General features: G+C 38.5%; 2 protein-coding genes across 2 annotated transcripts in view; both read left to right on the top strand.

Annotated features, from left to right (window-relative positions):
* The window catches only part of LOC307211310 (protein TESPA1-like), a 173694-nt gene that overhangs the window by 139364 nt on the left and 15129 nt on the right, over positions 1 to 19201 (top strand). The window lies entirely within an intron of this gene.
* LOC307211315 (protein TESPA1-like) overlaps positions 1 to 19201 on the top strand; it is a 40549-nt gene that overhangs the window by 6292 nt on the left and 15056 nt on the right. The window contains exons 2-3 of the mRNA XM_079967852.1: positions 1855 to 2095; positions 9271 to 9343. Of these exons, the coding sequence (XP_079823978.1) occupies positions 1855 to 2095; positions 9271 to 9343 (314 nt within the window). The remainder of the gene's footprint in view (positions 1 to 1854; positions 2096 to 9270; positions 9344 to 19201) is intronic.

Below are 19201 nucleotides of genomic sequence, written 5' to 3'. Positions count from 1 at the left end.
GCATTACAGTGGTACCTGAAACTGTTCTTAACCTGAAGCACCACTTTAGCTAACGGGGCCTCCCACTGCCGCCGTGCTGCTGCTGCATGATTTCTGTTTTCATCCTGAAGCAAAGTTCTTAACCTGAGGTACTATTTCTGGATTAGTGAAGTCTGTAACCTGAAGCGTATGTAACCTGAAGCGTATGTAACCTGAAGCGTATGTAACCCGAGGTACCTCTGTATTACAGTTCAATGGTGTGTTTTAGCCAGACAAAAGTACTAGAAGGGAGCATGAAACAGGCCTGGTGTGGGATGTCATTTGGGGAGTGTTCAAAGAGCCTTAGGTAAAGGTAAAGGGACCCCTGACCATTGGGTCCAGTCATGGCCGACTCTGGGGTTGCAGCACTCATCTCGCTTTATTGGCCAAGGGAGCCGGCGTACAGCTTCTGGGTCATGTGGCCAGCATGACTAAGCCGCTTCTGGCGAATCAGAGCAGCGCACAGAAATGACGTTTACCTTCCCGCTGGAGCGGTACCTATTTATCTACTTGCACTTTGACGTGCTTTCAAACTGCTAGGTTGGCAGGAGCAGGGACTGAGCAATGGGAGCTCACCCCGTCATAGGGATTTGAACTGCCGACCTTCTGATCGGCAAGTCCTAGGCTCTGTGGTTTAACCCACAGGACCACCCGCATCCCTTCAAAGAGCCTTATAGAACTAATATAACTGCAAGTACTCTGGAATCATTTTTAATGATTTCACTGCAATTTTTCATACATTTTACTTACCAAGAAAAGCAAAATTATATTAATTTAACCAAAATATATATTAAATGCCCAAGTCATGCTACAACTTCTTAGCATCCCTCATTTTAGGAATTTGAAAGTTGAAAAACTCAACATGTCCTAAACTTGTGAAGCCCACACAAAAATGCAGCTGATGAAGAAATGCAGAGAACAGAGCTGGAAAGATGAAAAACTCAGAGGAGCTGAAAGTGACATATTTGCCCAACCCTAGCTGGCTCTGAAGAGAACCGGAGACCAACAGCAGCTGGAGGGCTGCAAGTTCTCCATCATTGCTGTAGCCCTTTGGAGTAGGGAGGCCTCATGCAGGATTGATCTCCCCCTTGGGGGTGCATTGGGATTCTCTGCTCAAGATCATTCCAGAAACATAACCATCATCCTGAAAGAGCTATCCTGATGCTGCTGTTTGGGTGCCCATTGTTCGTAGAGTGCAGTGCAGTAGTCCAAGTAGGAGATAACTAGGGCCTGCACCACTCTGGTGAGAGAGTCTGCAGGCAGGTAGGGTCTGAGTCAGTGTACCAAATGGAGCTGGTAGACAGCTGCCCTGGACATAGAACTGACCTATGTCTCCATGGACAGCTGTGAATCCAAAATGATCCCCAGGCTGCACACCTGGTCCTTCAGGGGCACGGTTTCCCTCTTCAGGACCAGGGAGTCCCCCACAACTGCACACCCCAGTCCCCCAAGAACAGTACTTCTGTCTTGTCAGGATTGAACCTCAATCTGTTAGCTGCATAAATGGTGCAAAGCAAACTTAAGATGAGAAAATGGAGAGAAAAGAAAATGGTCAGATCTGTCCATCTCCAACTTTTAACCAAAACTCCAGTTGTTTGCCTGTTCTGGGCAACTCAGCAACTTGGCTAATGAAGGATTGTTCCACCAGGAACCATAGCTTTCTCTTTGACTGTGAAGTGTACTTTCTGGGATTGTGGTGGTGAAGAGAAACTCCTTGCCCAGGATATGAAAAGGCAGTCAATTAACTCAAAACTGCCCCAAGTGGAGAAGATTGATAACTGCTACAAAGCTGAGCATCCTATGACCTCAGCACCCTGACATTTTGTTCTTCCCTAGGGTCTTGCCAGTCATGGACAACAACTTCACCTCCTGGCTGAGCCACTCTTCCTGGGAGCGCCGGAGGGCATGGGCCAAGCCAAGTGTGGCTGTAGAAGAAGAGGGGTCCCATGCTGAGGAGGAGGCATCCTGCACACCCCAAAAAGCTCTTGAACCCTCATTCTTGGAGGATGGTTTCTTGCAAGGTGGGAAAACTACTTACACACATTCACTCCTACTCTCATTATGTAATAATATTTCAGTGTGAGGTGCTTTCAGACAGTGTATACAATCTTTTATGGGGGTGGTAGGGAGAAGCTGACACAGGCTAAGTGAGCTGAACTTGGGTCCCATTGAAATCAATGGCCCAATTTTTCATTCCTTTAGTACAGCTTGCTTTGATGTATCCTTTTGTTTGTGGGCTTCCCTTAGACCTCTGGATGGCCATTCTGAGAAGAGGGTGCTGAATTAGATGGATTTTTGGTCTGATCCAATAGGGCCAACTCCTTGAGCCAGTATCATCTATCATCTATCTATCTATATCTATCTATCTATCTATCTATCTATCTATCTATCTATCTATCTATCATCTATCTATCTATCTATCTATCTATATCTATCTATCTATCTATCTATCTATCTATCTATCTATCATCTATCATCTATCATCTATCTATCTATCTCTATCATCTATCTATCTATCTATCTATCTATCTATCATCTATCTATCTATCATCTATCTATCTATCTATCTATCTATCTATCTAATCTATCTATCATCTATCATCTATCATCTATCATCTATCTATCTCTATCTATCTATCTATCTATCTATCTATCTATCATCTATCTATCTATCTATCATCTATCATCTATCTATCTATATCTATCTATCTATCTATCTATCTATCTATCTATCTATCTATCATCTATCTATCTATCTATCTATATCTATCTATCTATCTATCTATCTATCTATCTATCATCTATCATCTATCATCTATCTATCTATCTCTATCATCTATCTATCTATCTATCTATCTATCTATCATCTATCTATCTATCATCTATCTATCTATCTATCTATCTATCTATCTAATCTATCTATCATCTATCATCTATCATCTATCATCTATCTATCTCTATCTATCTATCTATCTATCTATCTATCTATCTATCTATCTATCATCATCTATCTATCATCTATCATCTATCTATCATCTATATCTATCATCTATCTATCTATCATCTATCTATCTATCATCTATCTCTATCTCTATCTATCTATCTATCTATCTATCTATCATCTATCTATATCTATCTATCTATCTATCTATCTAATCTATCATCTATCTATCATCTATCTAACATCATCTAATATAATATTTAGAAAAATGGAAATGCTCTGGAAGCAACCTCACTGTGGTATGCCCAAATAAGTTTTTTCTTTCCAGAATTGAGCTTGGACAGAAGGTCAAAATGTTTGATGCAGAACCTGTATGTGTGTGGGCTTGTCTGCCCATGCTTGTCACCCCCAAACTTCTTGTTTTCAACCCCCATTTTCAAAACTTTTCATATGCATATAACTATATGAATGAACAGATAAATGCACAAACACTAATGTGGTGATTTAGAAAGAAAGGTGGGCGGCCTTTCTGAAATAGCATTTGGGCATGGGTGGGAAAGTCAATTTGTTGATAGGCCTTTCTATCACTTTGGCTGTGAGCCAATACTCACACATGCAAACACTCAGCAGAGTGATGTGGTGAGAGCTTTGTTCCCATGGTGCCTTTCTTCTTCCTGCATCAAGCCACTGGCCCATTAAACCCAGCCCTGTTTGTTCTGACAATAAGACGCAAGTAAGGCTGTAATGAGGGGGTTCTTGATACAACAGAATGCTGTAAAGAAAAGGATACAGAATGAGAGGAAAGACAAGATATTGGAGAAAATCAAAGAATTGGAGAAGAAGTTAAGATCAAATCCGAAGTCACAGCCGACCCTGAGAGAAATCAAACTTCATCAAGCACAATATTCTAAATTGATAAACCAGGAAATAGAGTGGAAGATTAAATTAATGAAACAAAAAACTTTTGAATCGGCAAATAAATGTGGGAAACTGCTAGCTTGGCAGTTGAAGAGGAGACAAAAACTAAATCACAAATTTAGAAATTGAAGGAAGAAATATTCAGAACCCTGTGGAGATCAGAAAGTGCTTCCAGAGATATTTCAAAAGATTATATACTCAAGGGCCGCAAGATGAGGTTGAGATTAAACAATTTTTGGAAAAAAATGGACTAATAAAATTGTCACAAGAAAATAGATCAATCCTGAATTGCAAAATAACACGACAAGAGATTGAACAAGCCATTCAGAACATGCAATTGGGCAAATCCCCAGGGCCAGATGGGCTGACCTCCAAGTACTACAAGACATTAAAAGACTATCTGATACAACCACTGATGGAGGTCAGCAATGAAATTATGGAGGGGAAGAAGGCGCCGGAATCATGGAAAGAAGCTTTTATCACATTGATACCAAAATCGGAAGCCGAAAAGACACAACTTAAGAACTATCGTCCCATCTCCCTTTTAAATGTGGATTACAAAATATTTGCAGACGTTTTGGCAAGTAGACTCAAAAAAGTATTAAATGAAGTAATTCATAAAGACCAGGCAGGCTTTCTCCCAGGTAGACACCTGTTTGCTAACACAAGGAATATCATTGACATTTTGGAACTTTTGCAAACAGACATAAATACAAAAGCAGTGTTAATTTTCATAGATGCGGAGAAGGCCTTTGACAATATCTCTTGGAAATTTATGAAGGGAAATTTAAAAGAAATGGGAGTGGGACGGGGTTTTGAGAATGGGATTGATGCAATATATTCAGAACAAAAAGCTAAATTGATAGTTAACAATGTGGTTACAGAAGAGTTTAAAATTGAAAAAGGAACACAACAAGGCTGCCCCATTTCCCCTCTGCTATTTATTTCGGTTCTGGAGGTGCTCTTGAATATGATCAGAGGGGACCGGTTAGTGGAAGGAATCCAGGTCGGAGCGAAACAATACAAACTTAAAGCTTTTGCAGATGACCTAGTTTTGACCCTGCAGGAGCCAGAATCTAGTACGAAAAGAGTGTTACAATTGATTCAAGACTTTGGTCGAGTGGCGGGATTTAAATTAAACAAACAGAAAACTAAGGTGCTGGGAAAAAATTTGACAGATACAGAGTCAGAACGGTTTCAGAGAGAGACAGAACTAACTGTGGTTAAAAAAGTAAAGTACCTAGGGGTAAACATAACAGCAAAAAGCTGAGTCTTTTTAAGGATAACTATGAAAAATGTTGGTCTGAAATTAAAAGAGACTTAGACAGTTGGACAAAATTGAAACTTTCTTTGTTAGGCCGAATTGCTGCTATTAAGATGAATGTATTGCCAAAAATGTTGTTTTTGTTTCAAACACTACAGATTGTGGACAAGACGGAGTGCTTCCGGAAGTGGCAGAGAGACATCTCTAAGTTTGTCTGGCAGGGCAAAAAGCCCAGAATTAAGTTTAAGATATTAACTGATGCGAAAGAAAGAGGGGGCTTTGCCCTGCCAGACCTAAAGTTGTACTATGAGGCCGCAGCTTTCTGCTGGCTAAAAGACTGGCTACTTCTCGAGGACACTGACGTTCTGGATCTGGAAAGTTTTAACAATGCTTTTGGTTGGCATGCATACTTATGGTATGACAAGGTTAAGATCAATAAGGCCTTTAAGAATCATATTGTCAGAAAAGCAGTGTTTAATGTCTGGACAAAATATAAAGACTTATTGGAAAATAAAACTCCAAGGTGGCTTTCACCGCTGGAAGCTAAGGCCCGAAAAAGACCCAATATGGAGGCCAAATGGCCAAAATATTGGGAAATACTAGAAAAAGATGGAGACAATTGGAAATTGCAGAGTTTGGAGAAAATGAAGGATAAAGTGCGAGACTGGTTACACTACGCTCAGATTAAAGAAGTCTTTAAAAATGACAAAAAGTTAGGGTTCCAGGTGGAGAAATCGAAGTTGGAAACAGAACTGTTAGAGCCTAAGACTAAGGTACTTTCAAGAATGTATAACTTGCTGTTAAAATGGAATACACAAGATGAAATGGTTAAATCGGCTATGATAAAGTGGGCACAAGACATTGGGCACAACATTATGTTTGAGGACTGGGAAAGGTTGTGGACCATTGGGTTGAACTTCACTGCATGTAATGCTTTGAAGGAAAATGTAATGAAAATGATATATAGATGGTACATGACCCCAGTTAAACTTGCCAAAATATACCATTTGTCTGATAATAAATGTTGGAAATGCAAAGAAAATGAAGGAACATTCTTTCACCTCTGGTGGACTTGCCCTAGAGTGAAGGCTTTCTGGGAAATGATATATAATGAGCTGAAAAAGGTATTTAAGTATACCTTCACTAAGAAACCAGAGGCCTTCCTTTTGGGTATTGTCGGCCAGAAGGTGTTAAGGAAGGACCGAACATTTTTTATGTATGCAACAACAGCAGCAAGGATACTTATCGCTAAGCACTGGAAAACCCAAGATCTACCCACACTGGAAGAGTGGCAGATGCAGCTGATAGACTATATGGAACTAGCCGAGATGACCGGCAGAATCCGAGACCTGGGAGAAGAGAAAGTTGAAGAAGACTGGAAGAAATTTAAGATTTATTTTAAAAAGCATTGTAATTTGGTTGAATGTTAAGAAGGATGCTAGATCATAAATAATTGAGCACCACTAAACTAGATGGAATTAGGATGACAAGTGAGATTGAGGGAAAAATATAAACCTTTGGGAGAATTATTAGATTATATTTTAAATGAATGGGATACAAGAATGTAAACAAGATGATAAATTGCGGGTAAGAATTGACAATGATGCAAGTGGGAGCGGGAGACGTGAGGGAGTCCAATGAAGCTAAGAAAATATGTTATGATATATGTTTTATTGTTTTTTATTTTTGCAATTATGTTTAAAAATTTTAATAAATATATATATAAAAAATAAATAAAAGACAATTAAAAATTGCACAGCATCTAGTATGTTACATTACAAACGCTACAGCAGGCAGAAAACTCATTAAGTGGCCCATCATTAGCATTTTCAAGTGGTCCATGGAGACAAAAGTTGCTCCAGATGTTGCTGAACTCCAGTTCTCACCATTGGTCATGCTGGCCAGGGCTAAACTGCCTAGCAACATCTGGAGGGCACTACCCCACCCTAGCCTTTTGCTAGCTGAGATTCTAGAGATTTTTAAAGCAAGCCATGAGCTCCACCACTGAGCTGTCAGCCCCCCCCCCTGTGTAGTCAGGCACCCATGCATTCCCCTGAGCCATTTCAATATTCCCTCTGCACTTCTTCCTCCCCCTCTTTCTCTCACTTTCTCTTTTTCTATTACAAGTATGGAAAATGGGCAGAAGTTCCACGCCCCCCCTCAGTACAAATAAAATAACACCCATGTTACATTATGCAACTCATATGTTATTGGCAAAGCAAACATAAAAAAGTGCATTTTCTGGGCGGGGGGAGACCCACTTTGAATGCAGCAGCTTCTGTGTGTGTTGCTTTCTAAGTGGTCTCACTGGGCAGGATGGCAGCGCTTCCTTGTCTGTCAGAACATGGGTTGTGTGCAAAGAATATATATTTGTGTATACATCCAACTATACCAATATCGTGCTCCATGGAACACATAGTTGCTTAAATACCACAGAAATCAGTTGGCACACCTCTACATATAGAAATACAGCAAATAAATAAGGGGCTGCAGTTAGATGAGTTTGGCTCCAATCCTATACAGTCGTGCCCCGCAAGACGAATGCCTCGCAAGACAAAAAACCCGCTAGACGAAAGGGTTTTCCGTTTTGGAGGTGCTTCGCAAAACGAATTTCCTATGGGCTTGCTTCGCAAGACGAAAATGTCTTGCGAGTTTTTCCGACTTTTTCCCCCTTTCCCCCCCTTTTTCTAAGCCGCTAAGCCGCTTATCTGCTTATCCGCTAAGCCGATAAGCTGCTAAAAACCGCTAAAAGCCGCTAAAAGCCGCTAAGCCGCTAATAGCACTAATCCGCTAAGCCGTCAATGGGCTTGCTTCGCAAGACGAAAAAACAGCTAGACGAAGAGAATCGTGGAACGGATTATTTTCGTCTTGCGAGGCACCACTGTATATCATAGAATTTTAGAGTTGCAAGGGACATCAAGGGTCATCTAATCCAAGCCTCTGCAATGCAGGAATCTCAACTGTACATACCTAACATTAATCTCAGCTGCAGGGAGATTAAACATACCTACGATTAGCCTGTTAATCCCAGATGAAAGAGAGTGTTCTTGCTTCTTCCCAGCTATTCAGGACCTAGAAGGTTTATGGTTCCAGAAAAAAATGAATATGGAGCATGGTTCTAGGTGCTCCTGTTGTGACCCACCTGCAACCCGCTAGTGGGTCGATGACCAGTGCTGTACTGACTCTGAAGCCAATGGTCACGCCTCCATTGCACAAAAGAAGCTTATTCATGTCTGCTCTACTGTGGGGAGCAATTGCATAGTTCAAAGTGAAGAAATCTAGTACTAACCATTGTTCCCGTTCAGATATTTTCATTTCTAAGTTGCCAGTTTTTGTGAATATTCTGCTTTTGCTCTGCATTCTACAATCAGGCCTAGCAAAAGAGGTCCTAGAGCTGCCCCCCCCCCAAATACTAGGCTGTATTCCTTGGCTCCACCATCAAGTGACCTGGCTCTGGCCTTTGCTCCTCCTTGGTCCCACCCAGGTTTTAGAACTTTTGAACTCAGGATAGAGTGACTGTCTGGAGCAGGTAGGGGGAACCTTTGGCCCTCCAGATGTTGCTGAACTACAACTCCCACCATCCCTGGCCATTGTCCATGTTTACTGGGCCTGATGGGAGTTGTAGTTCAGCAATATCTGGAAGACCAAAGGTTCCTCACACCTGGTGTAGAGTTTCACTCCATACACAGTATTGGCATTCTCATTTGTGGATTTCCTGGGCTGTAGGGCTTCAGATCTGTGAACTGGAGGTTAGCACTTAAGGCGACCAGGGCCAGTTCAAGACATTTTGCTGCCTGAGGTGAAGGACAAGATGTTGCTGTCTCCCAAGGAACATACGAAAGCCAATTGGACTGGGATTTTCCTTCAGTATTAGTGAATGGAAGGTATCCTCCACTGCACTAGAGGACAGGAGGCTAGTGTAGGGGTCCCAGGGTAGCCAGGTGGCACTCAGAGCTCTATCCATCCCCTGCAGTTTGGCATCTGCTGCCTGAGGCAGCTGCCTTGCTCTGCCTGGTGGTGCCACTGTTTGCTGAGTGGGACTTACCGTAATTGTCTGTGATGTTCCGGCTAGGTCCTAGGAGAAAAATGGCAAAATGATTTAGGAACTCCTATAGCTGTAATGATGCAGCTCTTGGTTCTGGCTTTCAGCTCTTCACTGGACCCCTTCTCAGAGAGCATCTCTGCTCCAGGTGCCTATGCTGGTAAGTGATTTCTGCAATTTGCTCGGTCTGCAATTTGCTCGGTCGATTTCTGCAATTTGCTCGGTCTGCCTTCTCAAACATGAAGTAAGGTAGGCTGAAGTTTGGACTGCACACACACACCATACATTTAAAGCACATTTTGAGTGTGTGCACACCCAAACAAAGAGTCCCAGGAAATGTAGTTTATTAAAGGGTGCTGGGAATTGTAGCTCTCTGATAGGTAAAATACAGTTCCCAGGATTCTTGGGTGTGTGTGCTTCAAATGTACTTTAATGTATGGTTATGTACACAGGCCTCATTCATGAACCTTTAGAAGGGCATATAATATAATATTACTTTTGCTTTAATTGTGATGTTTAGCTCATTTTTTAGTTGATGCTTTGTTAAGAGTGTTTTATAGGTCGTACTTGTTTTTATTGATGATTTGTTAATTATTCTATATAATTTATGCGGTATTTGTGATGTTCTATTTTTTTTATTGTTTGTAAGCTGTTTTGGGATTCATTTGAATGAAAAGCAACATAGAAATATAATCAATCAATCAACCAATGAATGTTTTTTCTATTTTTTTTCTATTTTTTATTAATTTTCAATTACTGAAGTCCAATAACAGCTACATTTTACCAATGTCAAATTACAATTCATATCCAAATATATATAAATTATAAAGCCAATTATACAATTTGTGTGACTTCCTGTGTGCTGGGTTTCGGAGTGCAAAGTTATTATTTCTTCCTGCTTCCGAAATCTTGATTAATCCAATTACATTGAGTCCTGATCGTAGTCTGTTATCAACAACTACAGAGTTCTGGACTTCCATTCGTTTTGTTTTTTTTTAATTTTTTTATTAAATTTTGACATAAATATATTTCACAAACATACAAAAGACAAAATGAAAAAGAAAAAACAGAAAAAGAGAAAAAAACAAACAAACAAAACATGAAATACATACAACTTTGATGACATTGATCGACTTCCCTTTATCTCGATTTCGGAAATTATTATCTTGTTTATCTATCTGCTGTGTCTATTCCTTAATAAAACTTTTTACGTAGTAAGCGTTATCTCATGCCTACTGTGATTTCTATAAGTACATATGTGTTTCTGATCAACATTTTAATTTTCCCCTTGTCTCTATTTCCATATATATCCTAAATTTATCCCATTCATTGTTAAATTTTGCACTTCTTTGATTTCTTATTTTCTGTGTCAATTTAGCCAACTCCAAATAATCAGATAATTTAAGTTGCCACTCCTTTAGTGTTGGGATTTTTGGTGTTTTCCAGTACTGTGCTATGAGGGTTCTGGCGGCCACCGTTGCATATTGAAAAAAGGTTCTATCTTCTTCTTTGATATCCTTACCAATTATCCCCAGCAGGAAGGCTTCGGGTTTTTTAACAAACGTGTATTTAAGAATTTTTTTTAATTCATTATAGATGGATTCCCAAAATTTTTTGAGAATCTCGCACGTCCACCACATATGAATGAATTCGCCCTCCTTGCTCTTACATTTCCAACACAGTTTATCGCCCGTTCTATACATTTTATGTAGTTTTACCGGCGTTATGTACCATCTGTACATCATCTTATACATGTTTTCCTTTAGTGTCGTGCATGCTGAAAAATTCATATCTTTACACCACAATGCCTTCCATTTGTCAAACTCTATGTTGTACCCTAGGTCTACCGCCCACTTCACCATTACATCCTTTACTTCCTCGTCCTTGGTGTCCCACTCAAGTAACTGGTTGTACATTTTTGATAATAATTTTGTTTTACTTTCTATTATTTCAATCTGAAATCTAGATTTCTTGTCATTTATTCCGATCTTATTATCTTCCCTCCACATTGAATTAATTTGATGGTATTGAATCCAGCCAGTCAGCTTGCTTTTTATTTCTTCATAAGGTCTAATCCTCCACCCGGATTCTGTTTTGGTTAGTAAATCTTCATATGTCCATCTTTCCCCCTCTATATTTAATTTTTTAATTGTTAAAATGTCTATTGGTGATAACCACCAGGGCGTTTTCTGCTCCAACAGTTTTTTATTCCTTTCCCACACTTCCAGCAGTGGCCCTCTGAAAATGTGGTTAGAAAAACCTTTATGAACCCTTCCCTTGTCTCGCCATAAATAGGCATGCCAACCGAATCTTAGATTAAACCCCTCTAGATCTAACAAATTTTTGTTTTTGATGACAATCCAGTCTTTTACCCAACAAAGACATGCAGCTTCGTAATATAACCTCAAGTTTGGAACCGCAAGGCCACCCCTATCTCTTTGGTCTGTGAGCAATTTAAATCTGATTCTTGGTCTCTTTCCCTGCCAAATGAATTTAGAAAGTAATCTCTGCCATTCTTTGAATATTGAGGTTCCTCTAATTATCGGTATATTCTGAAATAGGAAGAGTAATTTAGGTAGTAAGGTCATTTTAATCGCCGCCATTCTCCCCAACCACGAGAGATGTATTCTATTCCATGTATCCAAGTCCTTCATTATTTCTTTCCATGTTTTCTTATAATTATTTTCAATCAGATTTATATTTTTCATAGTTAACCAGATTCCAAGGTATTGTACTTTTTTAGTTATTTTAATTCCAGTTTGACTTTCAAGATCGTTTTTGGTTTCTTCTTCCATATTTTTGGTCATTATTTTAGTCTTTGCTCTGTTCAATTTAAATCCGGATAATTTTCCAAATTCCTCTAGTAGCTTTAACACTTTGCCGACGCTCTCTTTTGGTTCTTCCAATGACAGCATAAGGTCGTCTGCATATGTTTTCAGTTTATATTCTTTCGCTCCTATTTTTATGCCACGGATCTCTGGGGTTTTTCTTATCTTGTTTGTGATTATCTCTAAAACCATGATAAACAACAGCGGTGACAGAGGGCACCCCTGTCGAGTGCCTTTTGCTATTTCAAACTGTTCTGTCAGGGTATTGTTAATAATTAATCTAGCTCTTTGTTGTGTGTAGATTGCTCTAACTCCTTGCAGGAATATGCCATCTATCCCTGATCTTTCCAGGCACTTTATCAGAAAACCCCAGGAGACATTGTCGAAAGCCTTCTCGGCATCGACAAACATTAAAGCAGCGGGAATTTCATTATGACATTCTAAATATTCAATGATGTCTATTGTATGTCTAATGTTATCTTTTATTTGTCTGTTGGGAAGGAAACCGGCCTGGTCAATATGGATGAGATTAGTTAAACACTTTTTAAGTCTGTGTGCCATTATATCTGCGAAGATCTTGTAGTCGTTATTTAGTAATGAAATCGGTCTATAATTCTTGATGTTAAGTTTGTCTGAATCTGGTTTCGGAATCAACGTGATATAGGCTTCTTTCCAGGATGCTGGCATTTTTCCTCCTCTTAGTATCTCGTTGATTACGTCACATAGTACTGGTGTTAAGTGTTCCTCTAGGACCTTGTAATACTTGGCAGATAACCCATCTGGGCCTGGGGCTTTCCCCAGTTTCATCCTCTTGATTGCCTCTCGGATCTCCTCTATTTTTATGGGTTTATTTAAGGCGGTTCTTTCCTCTTCTGATATATTTTTGGGACTATTTTCTTCTAGATATTTTGCGATGCCCGTTAAATCTTCTTCTTCTCTTTTGTATAAGTTCTCATAGAATTTAAGGAAGTTCTTTTTTATTTCATTGGGGTCTTCCAAGACTTGTTCTTCAACTTTTATTTTATTGATGGTACTAAATTTTCTTCTTTTTCTCAGTTGCCACGCCAGAAACTTTCCAATTTTATTTGCTGATTCGAAGGACCTTTGTTTCATTAACTTTATTCCCCATTCCACCTCTTGGCTTATTAATATCGAGTATTCTGTTTGGAGCGTTTTATATTGTTGCTTATAGCCATCATCATTTGGGTTTTTTATCATATTTTTTTCGCATTCTTTCAATTGATGGATTAATTCTTCTTTTTTTTTCTCTTTAGCCTTTTTTCTTTGGGTATTTTGTTGTATCAGGAGGCCTCTTAACACAGCCTTGCTAGCATCCCATACTGTGTCTATACCTGTCCCTTTGTTGATGTTTAAGTCAAAGTAGTCTTTAATGGTAATTTTAGCTTTTTCGATCACTTCTTCTTTTTCAAGTAGGTAGTCATTCATTCTCCATCTGTACAGCCCTTGAATCTTCCACTTTAATTGTAATGTTATTGGGCTATGATCCGATAAGGTTCTGGGTAGAATTTCACACTTCTCCGTTCTTATTATTAGTTCTCTTGAGATCCATATCTGATCCAGCCTGCTCCAGCTCTGATGTGGTTCAGAGAAATGGGTAAATTGTTTCGTTGTAGGGTTTTTGTATCTCCATATATCTATTAGGTCCAGATTTTCTTCCAGATCATTAAACGATTTCGGTAGTTTCCATTCGTATTAACACATTTAATAAATTTTATTTCTGCAGAAGGAGTTCTGTATCCTGTAAATTCCCTGTGTGAGAAGTTTATTTTTCCATTTGTTTCTTCATTTTTTCCTGTTCTGATCATGTCGTACGAAGCATCTCTACTTACACTTTTCTTGCTCTTTCTTTTTTTAAAAAATAATAATATTTATTAACATTTTAAAGACTACAAAAGAAAGAAAAGGAATTAAACAAAACAATACAATACAATACAATACAAAAACAAAAACACCACACAACACCAACCCCAAAACATTAAATTAACAAAACCAAACAAACACAATTTAAAACACATCTAATAAGTTCAGTATCTTAACTTTCATTTACTTCTTTCAACGACCTCCTCGCACCTCCCTTTTTGTATTCCACTTTAATTAACTGTTTCAGCAATTCCTTTCCATATTCCTCTGTTTTCTGTCCTGTAATTTATCTTAACATATTCTAACCTTATTTTTCCCTTTAATATATAATTGTCTTAACATATTTTAACCTTATTTTCCCTTTAATACTCTAATAATCTATTTGTACTTAATTCCTTGTAACATTTCTACTAAAGCCATATAACTCCTTTCCAACATTTTTCTAACACTCATTAATTTTACAATATTTTTATAAATAGTCTTTAAACTTTTTCCAATCTTCTTCCACTGACTCTTTTCCCTGGTCCCGGATTCTGCCAGTCATATCTGCCAATTCCCTATAGTCCATCAGCCTGGTGATCTTCTGTCCGATGCTCTAAACTCTTTTCCAAGTCCCTTCTGCGAGTCTTCTTCATATTTATACATGAGCTTTACTTTGTCTTCCACTGATCTTATTTTCATTTTCCTTCCTTTGAGGCTAAAGAGTAGATCCCGGGGAAACTCCCACTTAAAGATGATTTTATTCCTTCTCGACAGGGCAACCAAATCTCCGTAGTTAAATCTAAGATCCAAAAGGTATTTCAGGACGTCTTTCAAAATTTCCAGTCTTGACTGTTGTTCTTCTAAGGTCTTCTGGTAGTTCCAACAGTCTCTTATTTTGTTCTTCTCTTTTTTTCCCCCTCTTCCAAGTCCAAAGGCCCTCACAGTTTTAATCTCTTCTTGACCCAAGTCCCGGTCCCAAAAATCATCAAATTCCTGTGTAAGGAAATCTATCAAACTTTCCTTCTCCAGTTCAAGTAGGGCTCTGATCCTCAAAATCTGATTTTCTTTAAATTCAATCATAGCAGGCATCAACTTATGGTCATCAAATTGCATCTGGGACTCTCGGCTGGGACTCTCTCTCTCTCCAATTGTGTTACTTTAGGTTCAACGGCAATAACTTTCTCCCTAGCCTTCTCCGCAGTTTGCCATGTCAAAGTTGATTCCTGTGTCATTTTCTGAATAGTTTCTGTATTGGTGTTCACTTTTTGTCCCAAATTGTCGATTTTGGTAATTACCACATCCACCTTTTTGTGAAGCTGTTCCAATGAGTCACTTATCTTACATAATACAATCACTAAGGCCTCTTCTGTCAACATTCTTAACCGATTCAAGGTCCCCAGAATCTCACAGGTTTTTATCTTGCAGCTGGAAATTCCCCCAGCTCAACTCTTGTGACAGTTTCAAAGGCTTCCTCTAGAGGGAAACAGTTCCTCTAGAGGGAAACAGTTTCTATTTGTATTAGTCCTTTTAAACTCAATTCAAACAATAAAGTTGGTTTCAATTTTCTGTTACTTTTACTCCTTTTTAAACGCAGATGAAAAAAGTGGAAACAATGTATTCCTCTTATTTAACTAACTGTCAGTGAACGTTCTAATCATGGTCAGTCCTGTTGGCAGCCGTTTCCAGGATCGGAGCAGTGGTATATTAACTCTGTTTGCTCTCTCCTGCAGGTATACTCAGTCCAAAACTTTTCCCCCTCTTCTCCTGCCACCAAAGGGAGTTTAGTATTTTTTACAGTAGATTCCTGTATCAATTTCTGAATAGTGTCTGTATTGGTGCTCACTTGTTGTCCCAAATTATTGATTTTGGTAGTTACCACATCCACCTTTTTGTGAAGCTGTTCCAGTGAGTCACTTATCTTACATAATAAAACCACTAAGACCTCTTCTGTCGACATTCTCAACTGATTCAAGGTCCCCAGAATCTCACAGCTTTTTATCTTGCAGCTAGAAATTCCCCCAGCTCAACTCTTGTAACACTTTCAAGGGCTTCCTCTAGAGGGAAACAGTTTTTATTTGTATTAGTCCTTTTAAACTCAATTCAAACAATAAAGTTAGTTTCAATTTTCTGTTACTTTTACTCCTTTTTAAACGCAGACGGAGACAATGGAAACAATGTATTCCTTATTTAACTAACTGTCAGTGAACGTTCTAATCATGATCAATAAGCATTCCAGAACACGTCATTTTTTTTTTTATAATAATTTTTATTAATTTTCCACACAAATAATAAAAACAGTATAGAACAGTATAACTTCAAGCTCATCAGTTCATACCCTTCTTTCTTTGACTTCCCCATACCTCCCCATCCCTGCATCCTTGTTTAATAATTCTTTAGCAACCCTTAGGTCCATTGTCTTAATTCCCTTTCATAAAAATTTCTTAAGTTTTTTTGTTTACTGCTGCAATTCTTTACTTCTTACCCCCTGACATCTTAACATTCCTCAATTTTGCAATTATTTTTAAGATATATTTTGAATTTCTTCCAGTCCTCTTCCACTGTCTCTTTCCCCTGGTCCCGGATTCTGCCCGTCATCTCGGCCAGTCCCATAAAGTCAATCACCTTTGTTTGCCATTCTTCCAGAGTAGGTAGTTCTTGCGTCTTCCAATACTTTGCCAGTAGAATTCTTGCTGCTGTAGTGGCATACATAAAGAAAATCCTATCCTTCCTTGACACCACTTGGCCCACCATGCCCAAGAGGAAAGCCTCTGGTTTCTTAGGAAAAGTCCACTTAAGGACCTTCTTAATTTCATTATAGATCATTTCCCAGAAAGCTTTAACCTTTGGGCAGGTCCACCAAAGGTGGTAGAAAGTGCCTTCAGTCTCATTACATTTCCAACACTTATTATTAGGCAAATGATATATTTTTGCAAGCTTGACTGGGGTCATGTACCACCGGTAGATCATTTTCATAATATTTTCTTTTAAGGCATTACATGCAGTAAATTTAATACCGGTGGTCCATAACTGTTCCCAGTCAGCAAACATAATATCATGACCGATATCTTGTGCCCATTTAATCATAGCTGATTTCACCATTTCATCCTGTGTATTCCATTTTAACAGCAAGTTATACATTTTTGATAAGTTCTTAGTATTGGGTTCCAACAATTCTGTTTCTAGTTTTGACTTCTCTTTCTGAAATCCTATTTTCCTGTCCTGTTTAAACGTCTCATTTATCTGATGGTAATGCAACCAATCTCGAACCTTAGGCTTTAGTTTCTCATAACTCTGAAGTTTCACCCTTTCGCCATCGTATTCTAAAATCTCATGATATTTTGGCCATTTAGAATCCATATTAAGCTTTTTTACTTCCCTAGCTTCCATTGGTGACACCCACCTAGGGGTTTTACTTTCCAACAAATCTTTGTATCTAATCCAAACGTTATACAATGCTTTCCTTACAATATGGTTTTTAAAGCTTTTATACACCTTTACCTTGTCGTACCATAAGTATGCATGCCAACCAAAACTATTGTCGTACCCTTCCAGATCCAAAATGTCAGTGTTCTCAAGAAGTAGCCAGTGTTTCAACCAGCAGAAAGCTGCTGATTCATAATAAAGTCTTAAGTCCGGCAGGGCAAACCCCCCTCTATCCTTTGCATCAGTTAAAATCTTAAATTTAATTCTGGGCTTTTTGCCCTGCCAGACAAATTTTGATATGTCTTTCTGCCACTTCTTGAAACAGTCCATCTTGTCCACAATCTGCAACGTCTGGAATAAAAACAGCATTCTAGGCAATACATTCATCTTAATAGTAGCAATTCGGCCTAACAAGGAAAGTTTCAACCTTGACCATATTTCCAGATCCTTTTTAACTTCTGACCAACATTTTTCATAATTATCCTTAAATAAGTTCACATTCTTGGATGTTAAGTTTACCCCCAGGTATTTTACCCTTTTTGTTATTTCCAAGCCTGTTTCATTCTGAAAACTCTCTCTTTCTTCCATTGTTAAATTTTTTTCCAACACTTTCGTTTTTTGTTTATTCAATTTAAAACCTGCTACTCGACCAAATATTTCAATTAGTTCTAATACTCTTTTAGTACTAGTGTCTGGCTGTTGCAAGGTCAATACTAGGTCATCTGCAAATGCTCTTAATTTGTAATGTCTAACTCCGACCTGAACTCCTTTAACCAACTGGTCCTTTCTAATCATGTTTAACAAAACCTCCAGGACTGATATAAAAAGCAAAGGGGATATTGGGCATCCCTGCCGTGTACCTTTTTCTATGGGTATTTCTTCTGTTACCACATTGTTTACAATTAACTTGGCCTTTTGTTGGGAATATATTGCACCTATACCGTTTTCAAAACCTTGGCCTACCCCCATCCCTTGGAGATTCTTTTTCATAAAAGTCCAACAGATATTGTCAAAGGCTTTCTCCGCGTCCACAAAAATCAGAACTGCTTTCCTGTTAATGTCAACATCTAGCAACTCCAAAATGTCTATAATGTTCCTCACATTGTCTGACATATGTCTACCTGGGAGAAAGCCTGTTTGGTCCTTATGAATCTCTTCTATCAACACTCTTTTCAGTCTTTTTGCCAAAATGTCTGCAAAAATTTTGTAATCCACATTGAGTAAAGATATAGGGCGGTAGTTTTTGACCTGGTTCTTCTCAGTCTCTGTTTTCGGTATAAGTGAGATGAAAGCCTCTTTCCACGATTCAGGTGCCTTTTTCCCCTTCAAAATTTCATTGCAAACTTCCTTCAATGGTTGTATCAGCCATTCTTTCAGCATTTTGTAGTATTTGGCCGTCAGGCCATCTGGTCCTGGTGATTTTCCCAATTTCATATTTTGGATGGCACCCTCTATTTCTTGTTCTGTTATTTCCTCATTTAAGATCCTTTTACTTTGTTCTGGAATTTTTGGTAGACCGTATTTTCTGATGAATTCTTCTATTTCTTGTTCATTGATTGGCCCTTGTGCATACAATTTCTTAAAAAAACTTTGAAAACAATTGTTTATCTCATTGGGTTTGTGGATAATTTTTCCATCCATTTCTAGACTTGTTACAGTGTTCATTTTCTGCCTTTTTTTCAGTTGCCATGACAGAAGTTTCCCACATTTATCCGCTGATTCAAAAGTTCTTTGTCTCATTTGCTTTATCTTCCATTCTATTTGTTGGTTCATGAGCTCCATGTACTGCATCTGATAAAACTTTATTTCTCTCAAAATCTCATGGGACTTTGGTTTGGACCTCAGCTTCTTCTCTCCTTCTTTTATTTTTCCTAAAAATTTTTCCTTCTTCTCATTTTGTTGTT

The sequence above is a fragment of the Podarcis cretensis genome (genome assembly GCF_951804945.1).
Source record: "Podarcis cretensis genome assembly, chromosome: 2".
Classification (NCBI taxonomy): domain Eukaryota; kingdom Metazoa; phylum Chordata; class Lepidosauria; order Squamata; family Lacertidae; genus Podarcis; species Podarcis cretensis.
Note: the sequence above shows the minus strand (reverse complement) of the source record. Positions and strands in the feature narration are given on the sequence as shown.